Source organism: Denticeps clupeoides, chromosome 7 (genome assembly GCF_900700375.1).
Source record: "Denticeps clupeoides chromosome 7, fDenClu1.1, whole genome shotgun sequence".
In the NCBI taxonomy this organism is placed as follows: domain Eukaryota; kingdom Metazoa; phylum Chordata; class Actinopteri; order Clupeiformes; family Denticipitidae; genus Denticeps; species Denticeps clupeoides.
In genome coordinates, this window is record NC_041713.1 from 9712097 (window position 1) to 9731457 (window position 19361).

The 19361-nt window shown below is 44.0% G+C and overlaps 1 protein-coding gene across 1 annotated transcript; it reads right to left on the reverse strand.

The window, feature by feature from the left end:
* Positions 1-3138: 3138 nt before the first annotated feature.
* On the reverse strand, positions 3139-18575 carry col1a1a (collagen, type I, alpha 1a). Its single transcript, XM_028985730.1, has 51 exons — positions 18351-18575; positions 16996-17187; positions 16603-16622; positions 16451-16486; positions 15861-15953; positions 15424-15492; positions 15052-15096; positions 14771-14824; positions 14359-14412; positions 14099-14152; positions 13849-13902; positions 13721-13774; positions 13593-13637; positions 13360-13413; positions 13226-13270; positions 13069-13122; positions 12455-12553; positions 12301-12345; positions 12094-12192; positions 11948-12001; positions 11675-11782; positions 11520-11573; positions 11308-11406; positions 11144-11197; positions 10924-11022; positions 10729-10782; positions 10542-10595; positions 10376-10429; positions 10042-10095; positions 9827-9871; positions 9632-9730; positions 9425-9532; positions 9205-9312; positions 9078-9131; positions 8490-8543; positions 8296-8403; positions 8141-8194; positions 7974-8027; positions 7668-7829; positions 7351-7458; positions 6967-7074; positions 6829-6882; positions 6641-6748; positions 6502-6555; positions 6313-6420; positions 6097-6150; positions 5864-5971; positions 5483-5762; positions 5211-5401; positions 4880-5122; positions 3139-4717 (listed from the first exon to the last, which is right to left on the reverse strand). Exons 1-51 carry the CDS (start codon positions 18430-18432, stop codon positions 4571-4573), a joined length of 4341 nt encoding a protein of 1446 aa, XP_028841563.1. The 5' UTR covers positions 18433-18575; the 3' UTR covers positions 3139-4570.
* Positions 18576-19361: the final 786 nt, after the last annotated feature.

Consider the following 19361-nt stretch of genomic DNA (forward strand, 5'->3'; position numbering starts at 1 on the left):
CACAGCGTCCCGTTAACCCTTCTGGCCGACGCCGGTCTCAAAAGTGCACCAAACACACACGCGTACAAAAACAGAGAGAAGACTATTAATAATAATTTTTTTTTTTTTTTTTTTGTGGGCCACTTTTAATTTCTTGTCTACACGTTTGCCACAATCTTGGTCAATGTTTATTAGTTCAGTGCTTATACGTGCCTTTTGCCAGCTCTTGTGCTTTTTCTAAACAGGTTTTGCGTCCCTTGTCATTCTCTTACTTTATGGTAACATTTGTTATAAATTATTGTCCATTTAGTGTCCCGTCCGGGGACTGACAGAAACGACATTTCGCGGACGTTTGGCGACCTCGTGTGGCGAGACGGGGGAAGTTCAGACGTTTGCTATTTACAGGCGCTAGGGGGCAGTGCAGGAATTACGAACTGCAGAGACGTCACCAGTGAGAGCTTAAATAAATAATTGAGCCGGGGCCTGGAGATCTTATTTAGACCCAGTTACAAAGCAAAACCTTTTGATGGGAGCCTTTGGAGAACTGACAGTCAGTATGTTACAAAAGCTAATTGAAGTTAGTTATCACTTTTCTTCCACATGTAACCATTACTCCTGTTCATTAACACTTAAGATATTTTATCCATCCCTATTTAAACGAAATAGGTTCACACCAGACAAGGCAGACATAGTACAAACAGTGTAGATAAAGCAGACAAAGTACACACCATATAGACATGTAGACATGGAGGAACTTGAGAGGAACTACTTGTGTGGTACAAGACGGTCCATTAATGCTTGTGTGTTGTATATTGGCAGTTCAGTGCAAAGACGTGACATGTTGTGTGCAAAAGCCAAAAATATGTGGGATAGTAACATTAGCGTTTCCCCTCCTTGGTGGAATTAAAGGGTCTCATGGCGTGGGGGAGGAATGACCTTCTCAGTATGTCAGTGGAACAGGGCATCGACAGTGTCCTGTTGCTGAAGCTGCTTCTCTGTCTGTGGATTGTCCATGATTGACAGGTGCTTGCTCAGCATACAAATGTTCTAGTTCTGTGGCACCAACACAGCCAACCTTTCTCACCATTTTGTCCAGTCGTGAGGTGACCTTCTCCTTGAGGCCACCTGAAATAGGTCCTGTGGAATCTGAAAAAATCTATTTCATCACAATGGTCAATTTATTTTTTACAAATGACATGATGTTAGGGAATTTAGATTTATGTCATTCTAATTCATTTATATCGATTTAACCAGGATTTATTTTACTGCTACCCTTTTTTTCAGTTTACTGTTGTCCTTTTGAATGCTGTTTGCATTAAAAGTACAAGATTTTATTCTCCTCTTACAAGAATAAAAGATTTCTATGGCCCAAAGAGTCGACTGGATATTTCCTGTTAATAAGAAGATTTCTGAAACAATATGGATATTATGTTAATTTTTTATAGTTTTGATATAGTTTTATGATCATTTGTGCATGGGCATTTCACCTTCACTTTGTTGAAATGTCAGAACTATGGCGTCTAAATTTCTTTCTGTATACCACAAGAGGGAGCCACATGTAATTCAAAGAATTCAAAAACCATTTAGATTTAAATGGTTATTTGTCATTTAGCATTAGCAACTTAAAAAGTGAAGTGATTGTTGAATGTCAGTGACACAATGAAATGTGTCCTCTGCTTATGAACCATCACCCTTAGTGAGCAGTGGGCAGCCATGACAGGCGCCCGGGGAGCAGTGTGTGGGGACAGTGTCTTGCTCAGTGGCACCTCAGTGGCACCTCAGTGGCACCATGCCATTTGAACCATTTGGGTGGTAGTAGCCTAGTGGGTAACACACTCGCCTATGCACCCACTTACTACCATTGTGTCCCTGAGCAAGACACTTAACCCTGAGTTGCTCCAGGGGGGGACTGTCCCTGTAACTACTGATTGTAAGTCACTCTGGATAAGGGCGTCTGATAAATGCCGTAAATGTAAATGAACCAGCAACCTTCCGCATACGGTTCCGCTTTCTTACCTGCTAGGCCACCACTGCTCCAACTTACAATCAGTAGTATATTATCGTACATTTAATTACACTCTACACTATACAAAATAAACATACAGTATTTGATTACCAGGATACTAAATGTCTCCCCAATTTCTCGAAATACTTGTGACTGATTTCATGGAGTGTCCTACTGAAGCAAGTTATTTTTTAAATAGAGTAGAGTTAAAGTAGAGTTAAATTTAAGTAGAGTTAAATTTAATGTGAATAGTACCGAAGAAAAACTTGTGCCAGGTTAACCATCCGCTGTGACGACCCCTGGTGGGAGAAGCCGGAGCAAGAAGAGAATTGAATTATGAAAGGTGGCGTTTAAAGCCTTGCGGCCAAAGGTGGTACTGCAGATTTGGAAAATATTGAATGAAGTGGAATGTAAATAGTCCTAAAAAAAATTACATTCCACATCTTTTAGACGTTTCTGGAGCCAAATATTAACAGAACTGAATGGATAAATTACACATATACATCACAGTCCCAAGCCTGTTAGTCCTTTAGATCTATATATATATAGATCTTAGATATATAGAAGAATGTGCTCTTCACACACGCGTAACTGGAGTAAAGCATGAGAATCTCCACCTTGACCCTCCACAGGATATGCGGACAACGGCGTCTTTGTTCCAGGCCTGCAGCTCAGGCTGATTCCCTCACAGCTCCCGCAGTCTGCTGCACCTCCAGGAAAGGAACGTAGGTCGGAAGAACGCACGGACACGTACTTTCCTCCTTCACAACATTCCAAATGTCTGACTAAACTAAAAGTTCTTTTATAAACTTTTTTCACCCCTGACCAACGTGTTTGGATGCGACCTGCCTCACGCAGATTTGTGGATTATGGATAAAATTTGGAACATTCGCAGCGACGACGACCTGGGGGATGTTTTAAGGTTGTGATACAGGTAAGTGAAATGCAACCACTGCAGAGGACATTTGTTTCCAAATTGCGACAGAATAGTCTAATTGTTCCTTTGCAATTAATTTATTACACATGTAAATAAAACGATGGTAATATACTGAAGCCACTGGGTAACACTGACCATGGGGGACACTTGCAATCATCTTGTGATAAAAGATCACCTTTCCAGGGATTAATAGCTATAACATTATAAGAGACGAGCATTTCTGACATTTTTTTTTTATTTAGTCTTCCTTTCAGTCAAAAAAACAACCAAAAAAAACAACAACATCCGTAACAGGGGTACGCTGTGCTTCGTTCAAGTCCATTGGGCAGTCTGGGATAAGTCAAGATAACTTCTGACAGACATCAGGTCGACCACTTAACATGCTTTATTTCAGCATTCAAAATAATTAAAAACATCTCAAATTATTATACATATACAAAATAGGTACAGATCTTCTTGATTTTTTATCCCCCTGTTGTGTGTCTGCTTCTCTTGTTTTTTTTTTTTTTGTTGTTGTTGGGGCTGGTTATTTTTTTTATCATGTCTCAACTTTTTCCAAAACCCATAGATTAAATAACAGGAAAATAAAAAACCCAAATCTAGAGGGCAACTTAGACGAACATAAGGGGGTATCTTAAAAAGAAAATAAAATGACAACAACCAAAAAGTGTCAAAAAAGTGTCTAAAACAGATCAACAAATCCACCTGCTTATTCTACACTAGTAAAGAGTGTTGCATCACAGCTGAAGAGTTTACCCCTAAACCAAGGCTCTACTGTAGAGCTCAGAGCAGACACTTTCGAAAGGAGCACCATCTGTTGCCACTGGGCAGCAAGGCCATGCATTTACTTAGCACCAAAGGCCCTGAAAGCGAGAATAAGAACAATACATTACTTCCACATCTGTAACACATCCCACTGACAGGACCCCATGAAGATATAGCACCTTTATACTCATGCAGCCGTTGCTTGGTTTTCTTTTAGTTTCTGTTGCGGTGTAAAATCTACGCTGGCGCTGGACTAACACTGGGTTCAGTTGGTTTCTTTTCTGAGGTAGCCATAGGATTACAAAACAACAAGTCAAACCCCCATTTCTGATGCTGCTTGCCACGTGACTAGGAACAAGGAACAATGGTATTCAGCCAGTTGACCTGGTGGGTAGAACAACAGGACACTTTACTGTCATTTGTCATATTTATTTAACACCTGAAATGGTACATAGCATTTTTTTTCATTTCATTGTCCTTCCGCAGTGGTAAAAAAAATAAGTCACCTGTATCTCTGATGTTTTTTTTTTTTATATATATATATATATACTCCAGGGGGGTGTTATGCTTTACAAGTATAAATTATTTTCTTGTTGCCAGTGAAACAAATGAGTCTTCTGAAGTATCCTTGGTGTAGGTGGTGGTAAAATAGTGGTCCCAGAAAAAAAAAGAAAAAAAAAGCAGAAAGGAAACCCTTTATAACACACAACCACTGTCTTCAAGAGCGCAGTTTTAAGCAAGTGGACCAGTTTGACAGCCAGATCAAATTTGAGGGTTTTGTTTGTCTTTTTTAATGCATTGAGAAGGTTTTAGAGAGATGACTGCTAGAAAAACCACACACGCTCACACACACGCACAAACAATTTCAAGTCCAGATTTCTTTTTTACAAGAAGCAGACTGGGCCAATTTCAATGCCAAATTCCTGATCGGGTGCACCAATGTCCATAGGAGCGATGTCAATAATAGGCAGACGGGATGTTTTCGTTGTCTTGTAGTCGATGACTGTCTTGCCCCATGCACCAGTGTGTGACTATCACAATGAAAAGAAAATATAGGGCTAGTTAGTATTGTACATGTATATGTGATGTCATGCTTTTCTACTAATTGTTGTACTACATCTGAGTAATGCTCAGTACTGTGGACACAGCGTCCACCCTCATGCAAAGAGGAACAGATAACCAAGCAGACTCACCGTGCATCCATCCTCAACCACGCTGTATGTGAAGCGGCTGTTGCCCTCGGCTCTGATCTCGATCTCGTTGGAGCCCTGCAGGAGCAAGGCCTTCTTCAGATTGCCTGTCTGGTGGTCCATGTAGGCAATGCTGTTCTTGCAGTGGTATGTGATGTTCTGGGAGGCCTCTGTGGCCATAAGGCGGAGGAAGGTGAGCTGGATGTTGACGTCCTCTGGCTTGGAGCCCTCACCACCATATTCGAACTGGATGGGGATCATGCGTTGAGAATTACAATGCTGGAAACACTTCATAATGGAGACAAGATTTCACTCAGAAAGAAGACACATTTACCTGGAAGCCATCAGACATTGCCTCGCCGAACCATACGTGCTTCTTCTCCTTGATGTTCTTGCTTGTGTACCAGTTCTTCTGGGGAATGTCAGCCTGTGTTGGGTAGACGCATGTTTCTCCAGTCTCCATGTTGCAGTAGACCTTGATTGCGTCCTGGTTGCAGCCCTGGTCAGGGTCAATCCAGTACTCACCTGGTTATAAATAAGAAATGGATGAGAGAACACCCTCAAATGACAAATCGTGATAAAAATGAACAAACGAGGTGGACCTACCGCTCTTCCAGTCAGGATGGCACATCTTCAGGTCACGGCAAGTACGGGCAGGGTTCTTCTTGGTGCCATCTGGGCTGCGAATGCTCTCAATCTGCTGGCTCAGGGATTTCAGAGTGGTGTCAACCTCCAGGTCACGGTCACGCATCACATTGGCATCATCAGCACGGAAGTGACGGAAGGGATCAGGGGCCTTCTCCTGAGGCTGGGCAATGAAGCCCAAGTCAAATCCACCACCAGGGGCACCAGGAGCTCCAGGAGGTCCGGGAGGCCCAGGAGGACCCTAAATCACACAACAAGGACCCACAGACATGTCAGTGGTACACATGATGAAAACAGTCACACAGTCATATATGACAGCATGTATGAGAAGAAGTCACGTACAGCAGGTCCAATTTCACCAGTGCGACCACGAGGTCCAGGGGGTCCAATGGGGCCAGGCAGTCCACTCATACCATCCTTACCAGCAGAACCAGCAGATCCAGCAGGGCCCTAAAAGTTGAGAAGCGGGCGTGGATTAAATCTGTTCAACATTGATCTGACATCGTCTATAAAAAAGTAACTACACCTAAAGATGTAATATGGATCAACTGAATTGGACATGAACTGCTACTTACTCTTGGTCCAGCAGGTCCGGCAGAACCAGCTGGGCCAGCCTCACCGCTTTGTCCCTGTTAACACACGTTGTATTTGACTGATTACAGTATTGCTGTACCGAACTGAATGGGATCAAAGGCAAATCATGAAGTTCAGGTTTAGCCTCCGCACATGTTTCCTTACTAGAGTAAAAGATGATGTAAAATACTGGTGCATTTTGGCAGTCAACTACTTACAGGTGGTCCAGGGGGTCCTTGCATACCAGTGAATCCTCTGTGTCCCTTCATGCCTCTCTCTCCAGCTTCTCCAGTTTCACCCTTGTCTCCACGAGCTCCAGCAGGTCCCTGAATAAATTCATGTGTTGAACGGAGTCACTCAGGTATCAGGTTGGTACTGCTGATAACCCTGAAAAAAATTATACTTACAGAAGGACCACGGGGGCCAGAGGGGCCAGCAGCACCGCCAGGACCAGCAGGACCCTAGAAGTGGAACGAGTAAGGAGAGAATGAACACAATCTGGATTGACCAAAGTGCTGCAGAAAGAAAAAACCCTTTCGTACTTACAGCCTCTCCACGATCACCAGACTTTCCAGCTGGGCCAACGGGTCCAGGGGCACCTGAGGGTCCAGGGGCTCCAGGAGCACCAGCAACACCAGTCTCACCACGGTCACCCTGTAGAAAAAGTAGTGTTGATGGGGAAGGTTTGGTGGAGCAACGGGATGTTGAGTGTGTGGGTATGTAACTTTACCAACCTTGGGACCAGCAGCACCATCACGGCCAGCAGCACCCTCTCCACCAGGAGATCCCTAAGGCATGGACATTTGCTTAGCTGAAGATTTTGTCATTAAGAGACAACCTTTAAAAGTCTGTTTCAAAGAAAACTTTCATACTTCACGTCCAGGTTCACCAGGAGGTCCACCCAGTCCAGGGGGTCCCATGGGTCCAGGGGGTCCTCGCTCACCAGATGGGCCACCAGATCCCTGTTTGCCAGGCTCTCCCTAAAGTGGATGCAAAGAGAAAACAAGCAAACAGGAGCTCTGTAACTTCACTGTGAAAGAAATCAGTATATTCCCACATTTATTCTATGGACTGATAGTTAACAGCAAGCTAAACAACTGCAAATGAACTCATTATATACCTAGAGAAGATGTATCACCACAGGATTAGTTACTGAGGTCTCCAACATTGAACAGCACCAATAGTCCGATCATTTGCATTTTCTTCTACAGACGCGATGGTGAAAAGGTGCAAAAGGAAATGAAAGGTGTGCTTACAGATGGACCTGGGAGACCAGGGAAACCACGTTCGCCTCTCTGTCCGGGAAGACCTACAATACCACGCTGGCCAGCAATACCCTGAGGTCCGGGGATACCAGGAGAACCCTGAAGAGAAGAGATAAAATGCCAAAATGTTGATATCATGTAACTCAGGAGAACCAAGAAAAACAAGGACAATCCAAAACATACTCAGTACTATTTTTCTGATAAATTTAGGAGCAAATTCCAAATTTTTACGAGACAGTTGGTGCAAGCATTTTTACTTCCGCCATTTATGCAAAAGGAGATATTAAGGGGTTAAGAGTTAGACTTACATTGGAACCCTCAGCACCGGGACCTCCCTTCTCTCCTGGGGCTCCAGGGGGGCCAGCAGCACCAATCTCACCAGGACGACCAGCAGGACCAGTCTCACCACGGTTACCCTTAGGTCCTTCCTTTCCACCAGGTCCAGGAGGTCCAGGTGGGCCACTGTTACCCTGAAAGAAAATAGTAACTACATGCATCACATGGAATGGGTGTCCTAAGACTGCTGAGGGGTTAAAATTATTATTATTATTATTATTGAAAATTCACAAGACCCAAGAGAACTGGAATAATTTTGTTAAGTGAGCTGTACTTACAGCGGGGCCAGGAGGTCCAACCCTGCCAGCAGCACCAGGGAAGCCAGTAGCACCCTAAAGGCAATCGACCAGGCAACACTCCATAAGTTCAGGGCCTATATTACCATACTTACAATAGCTTATGTGCAGTATTATGTTTATCAAATCTTTTAATTTATAGCACTTACAGGAGGTCCAGCTGCACCACGAGCACCTTTGGGTCCGGTAGAACCAACAGGGCCCTGTGAAAATTTGAATGTTTGTTTGTATGACACTGGAAAGGATTTATTGTACTAACAAGACTGAAATCCCAAGATGCACCTACAAATGTGATTAGCCATACCTGAGGTCCAGGGGCGCCAGTGGGTCCAGCGGGTCCAGGAAGTCCAGCATCACCTTTGGCACCATTGTCACCAGCCTCGCCCTTAGCACCAGCCTGACCATCAGCACCCTGGATATGGCAAAGTCACAAGTGGATTAATAACGAATGCAAAAGGCTTCCACAGAGAAGTTCTACTAGTACACTGGTGTACTCACAGGAGGTCCAGCAAATCCAGCAGGTCCAGGAGCACCAGCCTCACCTCGCTCACCCTAAAAGTTAATGGAAAAGTTAATAATGATAGTAAACCCTAAAAGACAGAGTCCACATAACATCTTGCCTGAAAGTGAAGTGACTGTCATTGTGAAACACTGCAGCGCAGCTAAATGTGTCCTCTACTTTTAACCCATCACCTTGGTTGAGCAGTGGGCAGCCAGGACAGCAGTGGGTGGGGACAGTACTTTGCTCAGTGGTACCTCAGTGGCACCTTACATTTACATTTACAGCATTTATCAGACGCCCTTATCCAGAGCGACTTACAATCAGTAGTTACAGGGACAGTCCCCCTGGAGACACTTAGGGTTAAGTGTCTTGCTCAGGGACACGATGGTAGTAAGTGGGGTTTCTGGTTCACAGGCGAGTGTGTTACCCACTAGGCTACTAGCACCCTACCTTGGTGGTTCAGGAATCGAACCGGCAACCTTCTGATTACAGGGCCGCTTCCTTAACCACTAGGTCACCACTTCCCTTGATCAATGTTCAGAACATCTTGTTGGTAGAATGTATACATGACCATATAAACTTACTGGAGCTCCACGGGCACCGCTGGGTCCAACAGGTCCTCCAGGTCCAGTCTCACCCTGAATAAAACGTGCATATTAAAAAGATGCAAGGCACATGGTAGCCACTGCATGAGAGTCATTTTTGCATTACCTTGTCACCTGGAGCACCAGCGGGGCCAGGTGGTCCAATTGGACCAGTCATACCACGGATGCCATCCTTACCACCAGCACCATCAGCTCCTTTGGCACCTTGGTCACCCTGTTTAAAATGGCAACGTGAAATCAGTCACCATGTAAAAATCTTCCAGGTTGGACGTATGTAAGTGTATGTAGCCTGCATTAAGGTGTTTAATGGGGGCCAGTTGACTTACTCTATCACCCTTGAGACCAGGAAGTCCAGCAGCACCACGCTCGCCAGGCATTCCCTGAAGACCTGGTGGTCCCTGAGCACCAGAAGCACCTGGAGTACCAGTCTCACCCTGTGAAGGGGATGAAGAAAAGAACTGATGAGAATTTGTCCAGGCTGAGTCATGTGTTAGAAGACAAAGAATACATTAAGAAGTCTATGTCAAGATCACCTTGGCACCATCGTTACCAGCAGAACCAGGAGAGCCACGTGGACCAGCAGGTCCAGCTGCACCAGGGGCACCACGCTCACCGGGGAATCCTCTCTCACCCTAGGGCGAGGAGTTTAAGAAGGTTGATAAGCCTTTTTAAAAACAATTGCTGCAAATTGTGATGCAGTCAAAATCAAATAATAGTGAAATACTCACTCTGGCTCCAGAAGGACCAACAGCTCCAGCCTCACCTGGCAGACCCTAAAAATGAGCCAGACAAGAGGAATATGGGTTAGAGGTCTAGTTTAGTTATATTCAAAATTCTATTATTTAATACTGTAAGTGAATATGCGATATGGCACCATGACATGTCCTTCTGTTTTTTTAACATGGAAGATAACAGGGAAAATAAATGTTTGCATTAAACTCACCTGCTCACCAGCTTTGCCTGACTCGCCGGTAGCACCTTGAGGTCCGGGCAATCCCTGTGATAAAGACATAGTGCAAACCCTAAGCCCCAATTGAAACCTTGTGTTTCACACAATGTGACTGTTAAGATAAGATAAGATACATTTGTCACAGCAAGAAGTTCACAGTACAAGCTAAAAGCAGCTAAAAACAATAGCACAGACTCTATGTCAACTGTATAATATAAGATTCGAAATGCAAGTATGCAAATAAGTGTGCAAGTATGCAAATAAGTATGCAAATAAAATAATTAGGCTGTTTGCCTAAGTTAGGAGTGTCGAAGTAAACAACACCAACCTGGAATCCAGGAGGACCACCAGGTCCCTGTTCGCCTCTCTCGCCAGAAGGTCCCTGAAGGAAGAGAATCAACAACATTTAAAATGCAATTCAATACAAGATGCTACCCTAACTGTACACCAACATGGAATAAAAGCGAACAGAAGGCGGAATGTGAAATACTTACAGCGGGGCCGGGTGCACCAGGTGCTCCAACATCACCATCTTTACCAGGGGCACCCTACGATCAATAAAAACAATCTAGTAGTTATTTGGGATATCAATAGCAGTGATATTAGTCAAGACAGACTTTTTTGTGTTAGCAATATATTATAATAATGTATTGTTAAAATAAAGAAAATAAAAATACGTACAACTGCACCAAGAGGTCCCATGAGGCCTCTCTCACCAGGTTTGCCACCCTCACCCTAAAATGGAGAGGTCAAAGCAATTTTATTGCAATTCAATACCATGCTATGTAGCAAAATTTCTACCAAAGATGATAATCAAATGCCAGATCTCTTGCTAGATTGAACAATTGTAGATTGAAAAGTCTGTTGTGTACTTACAGCAGCACCCTTGGGTCCAGGGAATCCCATCACGCCAGGCTGACCTCTGGCTCCAACAGGGCCTGGGGGTCCGGGGCGGCCATCTTGTCCGGGGGCACCCTGTCATATTTAGAATCTATTTAAGCACCCTTAAAAGCCTTCTTATTATGAATGATAGTTTGTGAATGTGAATAACTGCAATTCCAACTGCATTCCATGGATGCAGGGATCATGGACTTACAGTAGCGCCCAACTTTCCATCAGGTCCAGGGCTGCCAGGGCTACCAGTCATACCCTAAAAGAGGTCATGTTATAATTAACTGACACTGACACAGAGCATGGTTTACTTGTTTCTGTATCCCACATCGGTATACCAAGGTTCACAAGACAGACAGGTTTTCTTACCTTGGATCCAGGCATACCAGGCTCACCGTTGCGGCCAGGCTCACCAGCGGAACCCTTAGGTCCAACAGCTCCAGGGCCACCACGCTCACCAGTGGCACCCTATGAACCAGAATGGGCACAAATTACTTTTACACCAGGTCCAGTGTTAGATATTCTGCAAAGGTCTCCTGATGTATGGTCAGTATTGCTCAAGTTTGTGATGTCCTACTCACCTTGGGGCCAGCAGAGCCATCAGCACCAGGGAAACCACGAGCACCAGGTGCACCCTGCATGAGATGATTGGTATATTATAACCTGTGATGTATTCAGAAATAGGCTTGATCTTTTAAAAAACAGAGGATAAAAAGTCTGATTAAAATGGACATACGCGCTCTCCAGGGGCTCCACGGACTCCAATAGCACCCGACTCACCACGGGGGCCTCTCTTGCCCTCCTCACCAGCAGGTCCTGGTGGACCCTGGACTCCAGGAGCACCCTGAGAAACATGGCAGTAATGTCAGAGAAACAGGCAAAGCCACTGTGGGTTTTGTCCTAATATGTGGAAAACCTGAACACCTACCCCAGAAAATATTGTAAACATTTAGTTAAAATGTATAATTACTAACCTATTTGCAATGGGAATATTTGTTTGACTACTTACAGATTCTCCCTTGGCACCAGACTCTCCCTTGGCTCCAGGGGCACCAACTTCACCCTATGACACAGAGTAAATGATGAATGCTTCATAATGGAATGTTAGTATGTCACATGTTTTGTTTTTCTGTACGGTACTAAGTGAAAACGTACAGTGTTACCCTTGGGTCCAACTGCACCAGGTGCACCAGCGGATCCGGAGGGACCACGAGGTCCAGGGAAGCCAGGAGCACCAGCAATACCAGCAGCACCCTATAGATGGCACCACACACATGCATCACTCATTGTTATTATAAATGGTTAGCTATGAGCACATATGCATATGCAAGTAAAATGAAAAAATAGAAGAAAAATACTTACAGGGGCACCCTTGACACCGGGAGCACCATCAGCTCCATTGTTTCCCTATCAGAAGGAATAAATGAGGATGGTGTAAATGCATCAGCATCAGTGACGTTAGCCATTGGCAAAAATCAAAGCTATAATTAGAAACAAAAGGTGCATGTTCACTTACGGCAGGTCCGGCAGCGCCAGCAGGTCCAGGGTTGCCAGGCTCTCCACGGGCTCCCTGGGGTCCCTCAGATCCACGAGCTCCCTGAGGACCGACCTCACCCTGTGGAAGGTGTGAAGACAGTCAAGAAATGCATCCACGTGTCACATGACAGTGGCATCTCTAAATTCAGCAGCTAAAATTACTGAGGTTAGTGATGGGGACAATAACAAAAATGTCTTTTTTTTTGCAATCTAGGCTTAACAACTGGAGCTTGAGTTTGGGCTTATTGGTATTATAGCGTTTCAGACATTATACAACTCATCCACTGATCCACTCCTTCATTCTGTTTATTCGGGTGAACATAAATACCGGTTGGAGAATTTACCAGTAAGTCATGTAAGAACAGAAAACAACTGAAATTGTATTCCTGCACAGTTGCATGCTAAGTTGGGCCATTTAAGTATCAAGTGTCTTTCTTGTCAGACCAAATCTGGGTTTGCTATCATAAGAGACAAACAAATGCTTCTGTGACCAGCGAAGCCCTCCGCACTTGCGTAGCACCACCTTGTGGCATGACTACCTTCGTGTTAAAGCTGTACCAGCATGTTAGTACAGGTGGTGCATGAAAAAAATACCTTAGATCCAGGACCTCCAGGGAATCCAGGGGGGCCAGCAGGGCCAGTTGGGCCCTAAAAGACAAAACTAAATGATCATTCTGCTGAACTGGAATCGACACGTAAATTTTGATTCTTATACATATACTGTGATTAAAAATATAGAGTTGGTTCTTACAGGAGGACCAGCGGCACCAGCAGCACCATCATTACCACGAGCACCCTGCAAATGAGAAAAATCAATAAATCATGTTTCAAATTTATAGGTGTATATTCTGGAACCAACAAGGGCACAAAATGTGCAACACTTACAGCAGCCCCAGAGGGTCCAGCACGGCCTCTCTCACCAGGCAGACCACGAGGACCCTGTCACAATTAGAAGGACAGGAATCTCAAAAGGGGCTTATTTATACATGTACAGCTATAATGTTTTCAGATCATTACAGGAGGCATACATTATACGGAATTAAATGACTCATTGGTTTAGAATGCATTTGCATTTTGTTTGGTGTGTATGGGTCACCTGAAATTCGTGGAAAACTCACCATGGCTCCTGGGGTTCCGTTCTCACCAGCTGCACCAGCCTCACCCTACAGGATGAAACAGGAAGCTCAGTGCAAGGCATTATGGGAAACATGATCTAGTCTAGAGCACATCGTTCATCTGCTCTCACCTTAGGTCCAGCTGGGCCACTGTCTCCCTTAGCACCATCTAAACCGCTGAAACCCTAAAACATAAGATTCATAAAAATGAAGCATGAAAAAGTTGTGAAAGTCAGAATTAAATAGGGAAGACACTCACTCTGTGTCCCTTGATGCCTGGAAGTCCAGGAGTTCCAGGGAAGCCACGAGCACCCTGAAACAAGAAGTAAAAGCAATAATGAAGAACATCTGTGACAAAAATGGAGAACATTCAAACCACTTCACAAGTGATGATTTTATTTATGCTTTTGTGTAATATGAATCCTTATTGAATACAAATTATTTTGCAGGACTGTGCATTAAGGCTGTAATATAACATAACTACTGTAAAAACTCGTAGCAGTACTCACCTGTGGGCCAGAAGCTCCACGCTCACCACCACGGCCGGGTTTGCCAGGTTCACCCTGTAAAGGATAGAGGCATTAAAAGATTACTGAGTGTGTAAAAATACATCCCAGAGTATGTTGAAGTATTTATGTAAAATTTTTAGTTGATTGTGCAGGATTTGGATTAATATTACAGATGCATATTGTGCCATGACATATTGGGGAAATTTTGCTATAATGGAAAAGTAAATCCAACAAAAAATAAGAAATGGAAGACATCTTACATCCTCTCCGTTCTTTCCAGGGGGGCCAGCTGCACCACGAGGACCCATGGGACCCTGCAAATGACATGACAAAAAGTGAGTAAGAGACACTTGTGTGTACATATGTATGTTTCTAATAAATAATATATGCAGTATAATTATGGCATTTTAAAAAGTCATACACCCATAACCATAGCTAAATAACAGCTGAGGAAAAAACAGGCCAAAATCCATACACCTAAAAAGAGGTCAAAAGGACAACCCTATTACAATAATGAGGTTAAAAGTTTGAAAGTTTGACCTGAGCTACATAGTCCATTTGGCCTGATCTGACCCAATAAATCTCTGGGAGCAGTATTTATTTTGCAATGGCATTGGGGTCATACTAAGCAAATTCATGTATTCTGGGTGAGGTTTTGCAGTGAATACTCACAGGAGCCCCAGCCTCACCAGGCTCACCAGGGGGACCAGTGAAACCCTGAGGTCCCTGTGAGGAAGAAATGTAAAAAAAATCTGATTAGATTCTGCCAAACACACTACATGCAGCATGAACAAAAAACATTTTGAAATACAACACTAGGTTTAAAGGTTGACTATCATAGTTTCACTTTAATTTACTGGTATCTTCATAGCAGACTGAATATACAATGGTATCTGATTATTGTACATGCAAATATGTATCTATGTATGTATAATTAAATGACAGATACTTACACTAGCACCAGGAGGTCCAGGGGGGCCACGGGGACCCATTGGGCCCTTTACAAAAACACAGAAAAGAATATACTCAGACACCTGTCCATTGTAGAAGATGGCACTTCCACAGTTATACAGCAATGTTTGTAGCACCGTATTTTCATCAGTGTATGGGCTTTTTGTGAATGGAGAAAAATTGTCCTTAAAGTGCATGTGGTGACTTAAAGATTTTCACGTGTTGACTTCGGATTTAAAACAGTACGATTATGTTTAGGGTGAGTTTGCATGTTACACACAAAACCTTGGTATTATTAGTTATAACATTCTTGCACCTATTCATATCACACCTATTTAATGTGTGAGTGTGTGTTTATGTGTGTATGCATGTACCATTGGTCCAGGGATGGCCATGCCGCCAGATTTCTCATCAAAGCCGCCTGACATCTGAGGAGCAAAGTTCTGTGGGGAAAATGAGGAGGTTGAAGGGTCAGTGCGTTGCTCTACTCATAAAAGAGTAACGACAAAAGCTTCTCTTTAGATGGAGATGGTTAATGAGTCCGAATCTACATTGTGTTTTAACTCCATGATCATCCTTATTTATATATATTAGAGGATATTAAGGATATTACACATATTAAGGATATTACCACATAAGGAAGTCCACATTCAGTCAGGATTTTAAATAAATTTACAGACAGAGCGCTGTCCATATTCATGGTGCTGAAACATGCCAACACCCAATCCTTGCACTATGCCCCGTGAGATAAACTACTCTGAGGGATGTTCCAATGGTGAATTTTGAGAGCAGAGAAACGCATTGCACTTACTCCGCCAAGGCCAGGAGGTCCAGGGGGGCCAGGGGGGCCGGGAAGACCAGGCTGGCCGGGGATGCCATCATTGCCAGCAGGACCAGGAAGGCCCTGGCGATGGAAGCACAAGACAGACAAGGGTCAGGATATTGTCTAAACATTGTGTTGCAGGCCAGCAGTGTGAACTATTTACTACATGTCCAAAAGATTTCATTCAAATCAATATGTTAATATAACGATATATTCCATATAATTACAATTATTTACAACACATTGCAACTGATTTGCTTTAAAGAATGACAAAGTCTAGGTAAGTGTAATATAAAACTTAACAATTACTCAAACCGTCTAGAATGTAAATTGGACTCTTTTGTATTATGCATATTCTCAGATTTTTTTATAAATGAATCATAAACAATGATAATAAAAACAATCAAGCATGCTATGCTTTAAATAGGTCAGGATTATGTATAATCAGACATTATACATTGCAGCTAATTTGTTCAAATTTGGATATTCAAATCATTGTAGGTGTCATTATGCCATTTAATGAGAAAAGTTATAAGCATAATCAACATAATGAAAGCAACAAAATGGCAAAAACCTACCCTCTCTCCTTTGGGGCCACGCTCACCCATGGGTCCCTATGTGCAACGGGGAAAGGTTTCATTGTTTTATTAACCAATAAAACAACCAAAGATTTTACATTAAAATTTAATAAGCAACAAAATAAAACATACAGTAAATAATAATTATTTACCTCAACTTGTTCCTGCTGACCTATAAGCATGACAAAACAACAAAGATGTCATAATCCCTCAATAAAAAAAAACAGAAATGTAATCAGCAATTCAGTGTAGCAGTGTTGATGTAAACGGTAGTAATTTCATTTCTCTATTTGATTTGGATTTATCTAGGCCTTAAAAACACATCATATAGAAACAGTGAATTATGTTAAATAATCCCATTTGGACAGAATGGTGAAAATGAAAAAAGAGTCCTTCTGATGTTTCTTCGATTGTCCACAAACGTTTTCTAATAAGTAAAGAACAGGCCTACAGTACCAATGCTTTTAATTTTTTTTTTTACTTTGTGCCCCCCCAAAAATGCAAACTGGGCCCTTCGCTGCTCATTTGAAGGTGGCTCGTCGTACCGTCGTCGGGGCAGATGGGGCAGCACTCGTCGTGGGGAACGACTGGGTTGGGGCAGTCGGATGTGTCCTCGCAGATCACCTCGTCGCACATGACGGTGCCGCTGTCGCACACGCAGATCTGGCAGGGCTCGGGTTTCCAAACATCCCTGTCCTGGTAAACTTGGCCGTCCAACGTGCAGCTGACTCCTGTGGCTTTTTCGGGAGAAGGCAGGGGACATTGTGTTTTACTTCGAACTGTCCCAAATAAAACTGATGTCTACTTACAAAACAAAACAAGGTTTTACATCATTTTGCTAAAATAAGAAATAAAGATATCACTGAGCACAAACTTAACCGATGATAAATAACACGCAGTTCTAGGGCGATTTCTTGGCTAGACGTGCGCACGTCCATCGCTCTGGGTTTGAACGCAACCTTCATGCGTCCTTCAGGTATTGACGGTTTGACGTAATGGACGATGCCTGACACTAGGGGGCGCCGCCGCGGCCTTCACTTTTCTTTCGTCAGGGGTAAAGGGTCCGACTCTACTTCCCATTATGAAATAATTCAATACTGTCAGCTTGGCAGGGAAGCGCGTTTTCCCCGAGTGGAAATTCTGAAATGCGCGCATGTGTTTTCAATTACCATAAAAAGGGGGGGGGGGGGGGGGGGGCGGAGCAAAAAGGGGGGGGGAGTGGGGGGTGGATGTCATTTCACATTTCCGTCCTGACCACACGATGGCGCTGCGCCGCTGCGTGCAAAACAGCTGTTAAACGTATTATCTCTGGAATGAGGGTGTTTCTCCGAAAAATGGCGAAAAGTCCCTCAACAGGACGAAGGGACGGCGGCGTGGTGAAAACTGCGGGAACTCTTCATTTCAGTCATTTAAAAAGCAACTCTCGTGTGACCGTTCTCGTGCAACGGGGATGCCTGGGAAATCCACATCAGGTTTAAATTCACTGCCGCGCATCCTAGCAATGGGACCCGTCCCCGGCGCGTCCTACTGGAGACGATGCCAGCGGGTCCAGACATCGTCTGAATATCTGCTCCGCTCTCGCTGTCAGTCCAGCTCTGTGAAGCTCGGGGACGTCAAATTGCGCGCAGGCTCCCGAGACCTGTGCCAGCTTGCCTCCGAAGCATGCACGGAGGGACAAAAAAAAAAAAGGCCCATCAGGCCTTAAGCAAGTCCGATCCGGACAAAAGAAGAGTTGGGGGGGGACGGATACCGGCGCGGACAGGAGGACCCAGGATGCAACGCAGGACCGGTTGCCCTGTTGTTCTAAGGTTCTGCTCTAACCATCTCCCCCCCCCCTCGTCTTTTTCTATTCGCCCTCAACGCCTCGTCCGAGTCTAAAAAAAAAAAAGGTTTTACTTACAGTCCTCCTCGCCTTGACCCCTCGCCAAAAGCACCGTTGCGCAGAGCAACAGCGCCAGCCGAATATCCACAAAGCTGAACATGTCTAAATGTTAGACATGTAGACTCTTTGAGGCAAGGGAAGTTCTTCTTTCCTTTAGACTCCAATCATACACGGTAGGGTCCGGTCTTCTGTATCTCCAGTCCAGACCCCAGCAGAAACTCCCTACTGCTCCTACCAACTTTTTGTCCAGGCTTTTATACTCCAAAGTTTTGGGGAGGTGCTGGACGCCCGAGATCGCGCCAGCATGTTCACGTTTAAGAACGGGGGGGAAAAAGTCCCTCCTTCAGCCGTTCGGGGGCTGTCTTGAGAACTTTTTCACCCCGACATCCCAAAGAAACATGACCTGTGCAGGAGGAGGATCGCTGTAAAGCCGTCAGATGCGCAGAGCCGAGAGCCGCAGCAAGTCTTGGCATCATCGTGGCGCGCAGAGTCTAGCCAGGCCTGTACGTTTATTTCTGGGGATAATATTAAGGTGGCAATCTGTACTTAACACATTTTTACCGTGGATGACGGTATACGTTAACACTTCCATAACACCTGGAACAATGTTTGCTAATCGAATGCTTTGAAATGATTTTTTAAATTATTGTTAAAGTTAATATATTGAAGAAATACATATCTCCATATTTGTTTTCCGCCTGTCTGTTGAGCGTTATTGTGTCTGAACATCATTGTCTCTTATAGGAAATTGCTTTACGCAGACCTTAAATATACATTCTATACAGATGCGTATACATTTAATTCATTCTGTATGCGTTTTTAATGCCAGAACGTTGCAGTGAAAAGTGAATGAAGTGACCAGACTTGGTTGAAAGTGATCGGGTCGAGTTCAGCGCTGGAGTGCACGTCGTGGACACGTGGACTGCCGCGTAGGAGAACAGGCAGTTGCCAGCGGTGCTTTCATTTTGGCAATTATCCACCCAGCAGGTCGTCTGAGGAGAATACCTGCGATTAGGGGCTGACCAGGGC

Excerpts from the sequence above, each read along its gene's own strand:
- col1a1a (XM_028985730.1), bottom strand. The coding sequence starts at position 18,432 with ATGTTCAGCTTTGTGGATATTCGGCTGGCGCTGTTGCTCTGCGCAACG. Across the intron at positions 9,132-9,204 it reads CTGGTGCTCCAGGTGACAAG|GGTGAGACTGGACCTGGAGG; the intron begins GTAATGCAAAAA and ends CGTTTTATTCAG. Across the intron at positions 4,718-4,879 it reads TGGTTGAGGATGGATGCACG|TCACACACTGGTGCATGGGG; the intron begins GTGAGTCTGCTT and ends TCATTGTGATAG.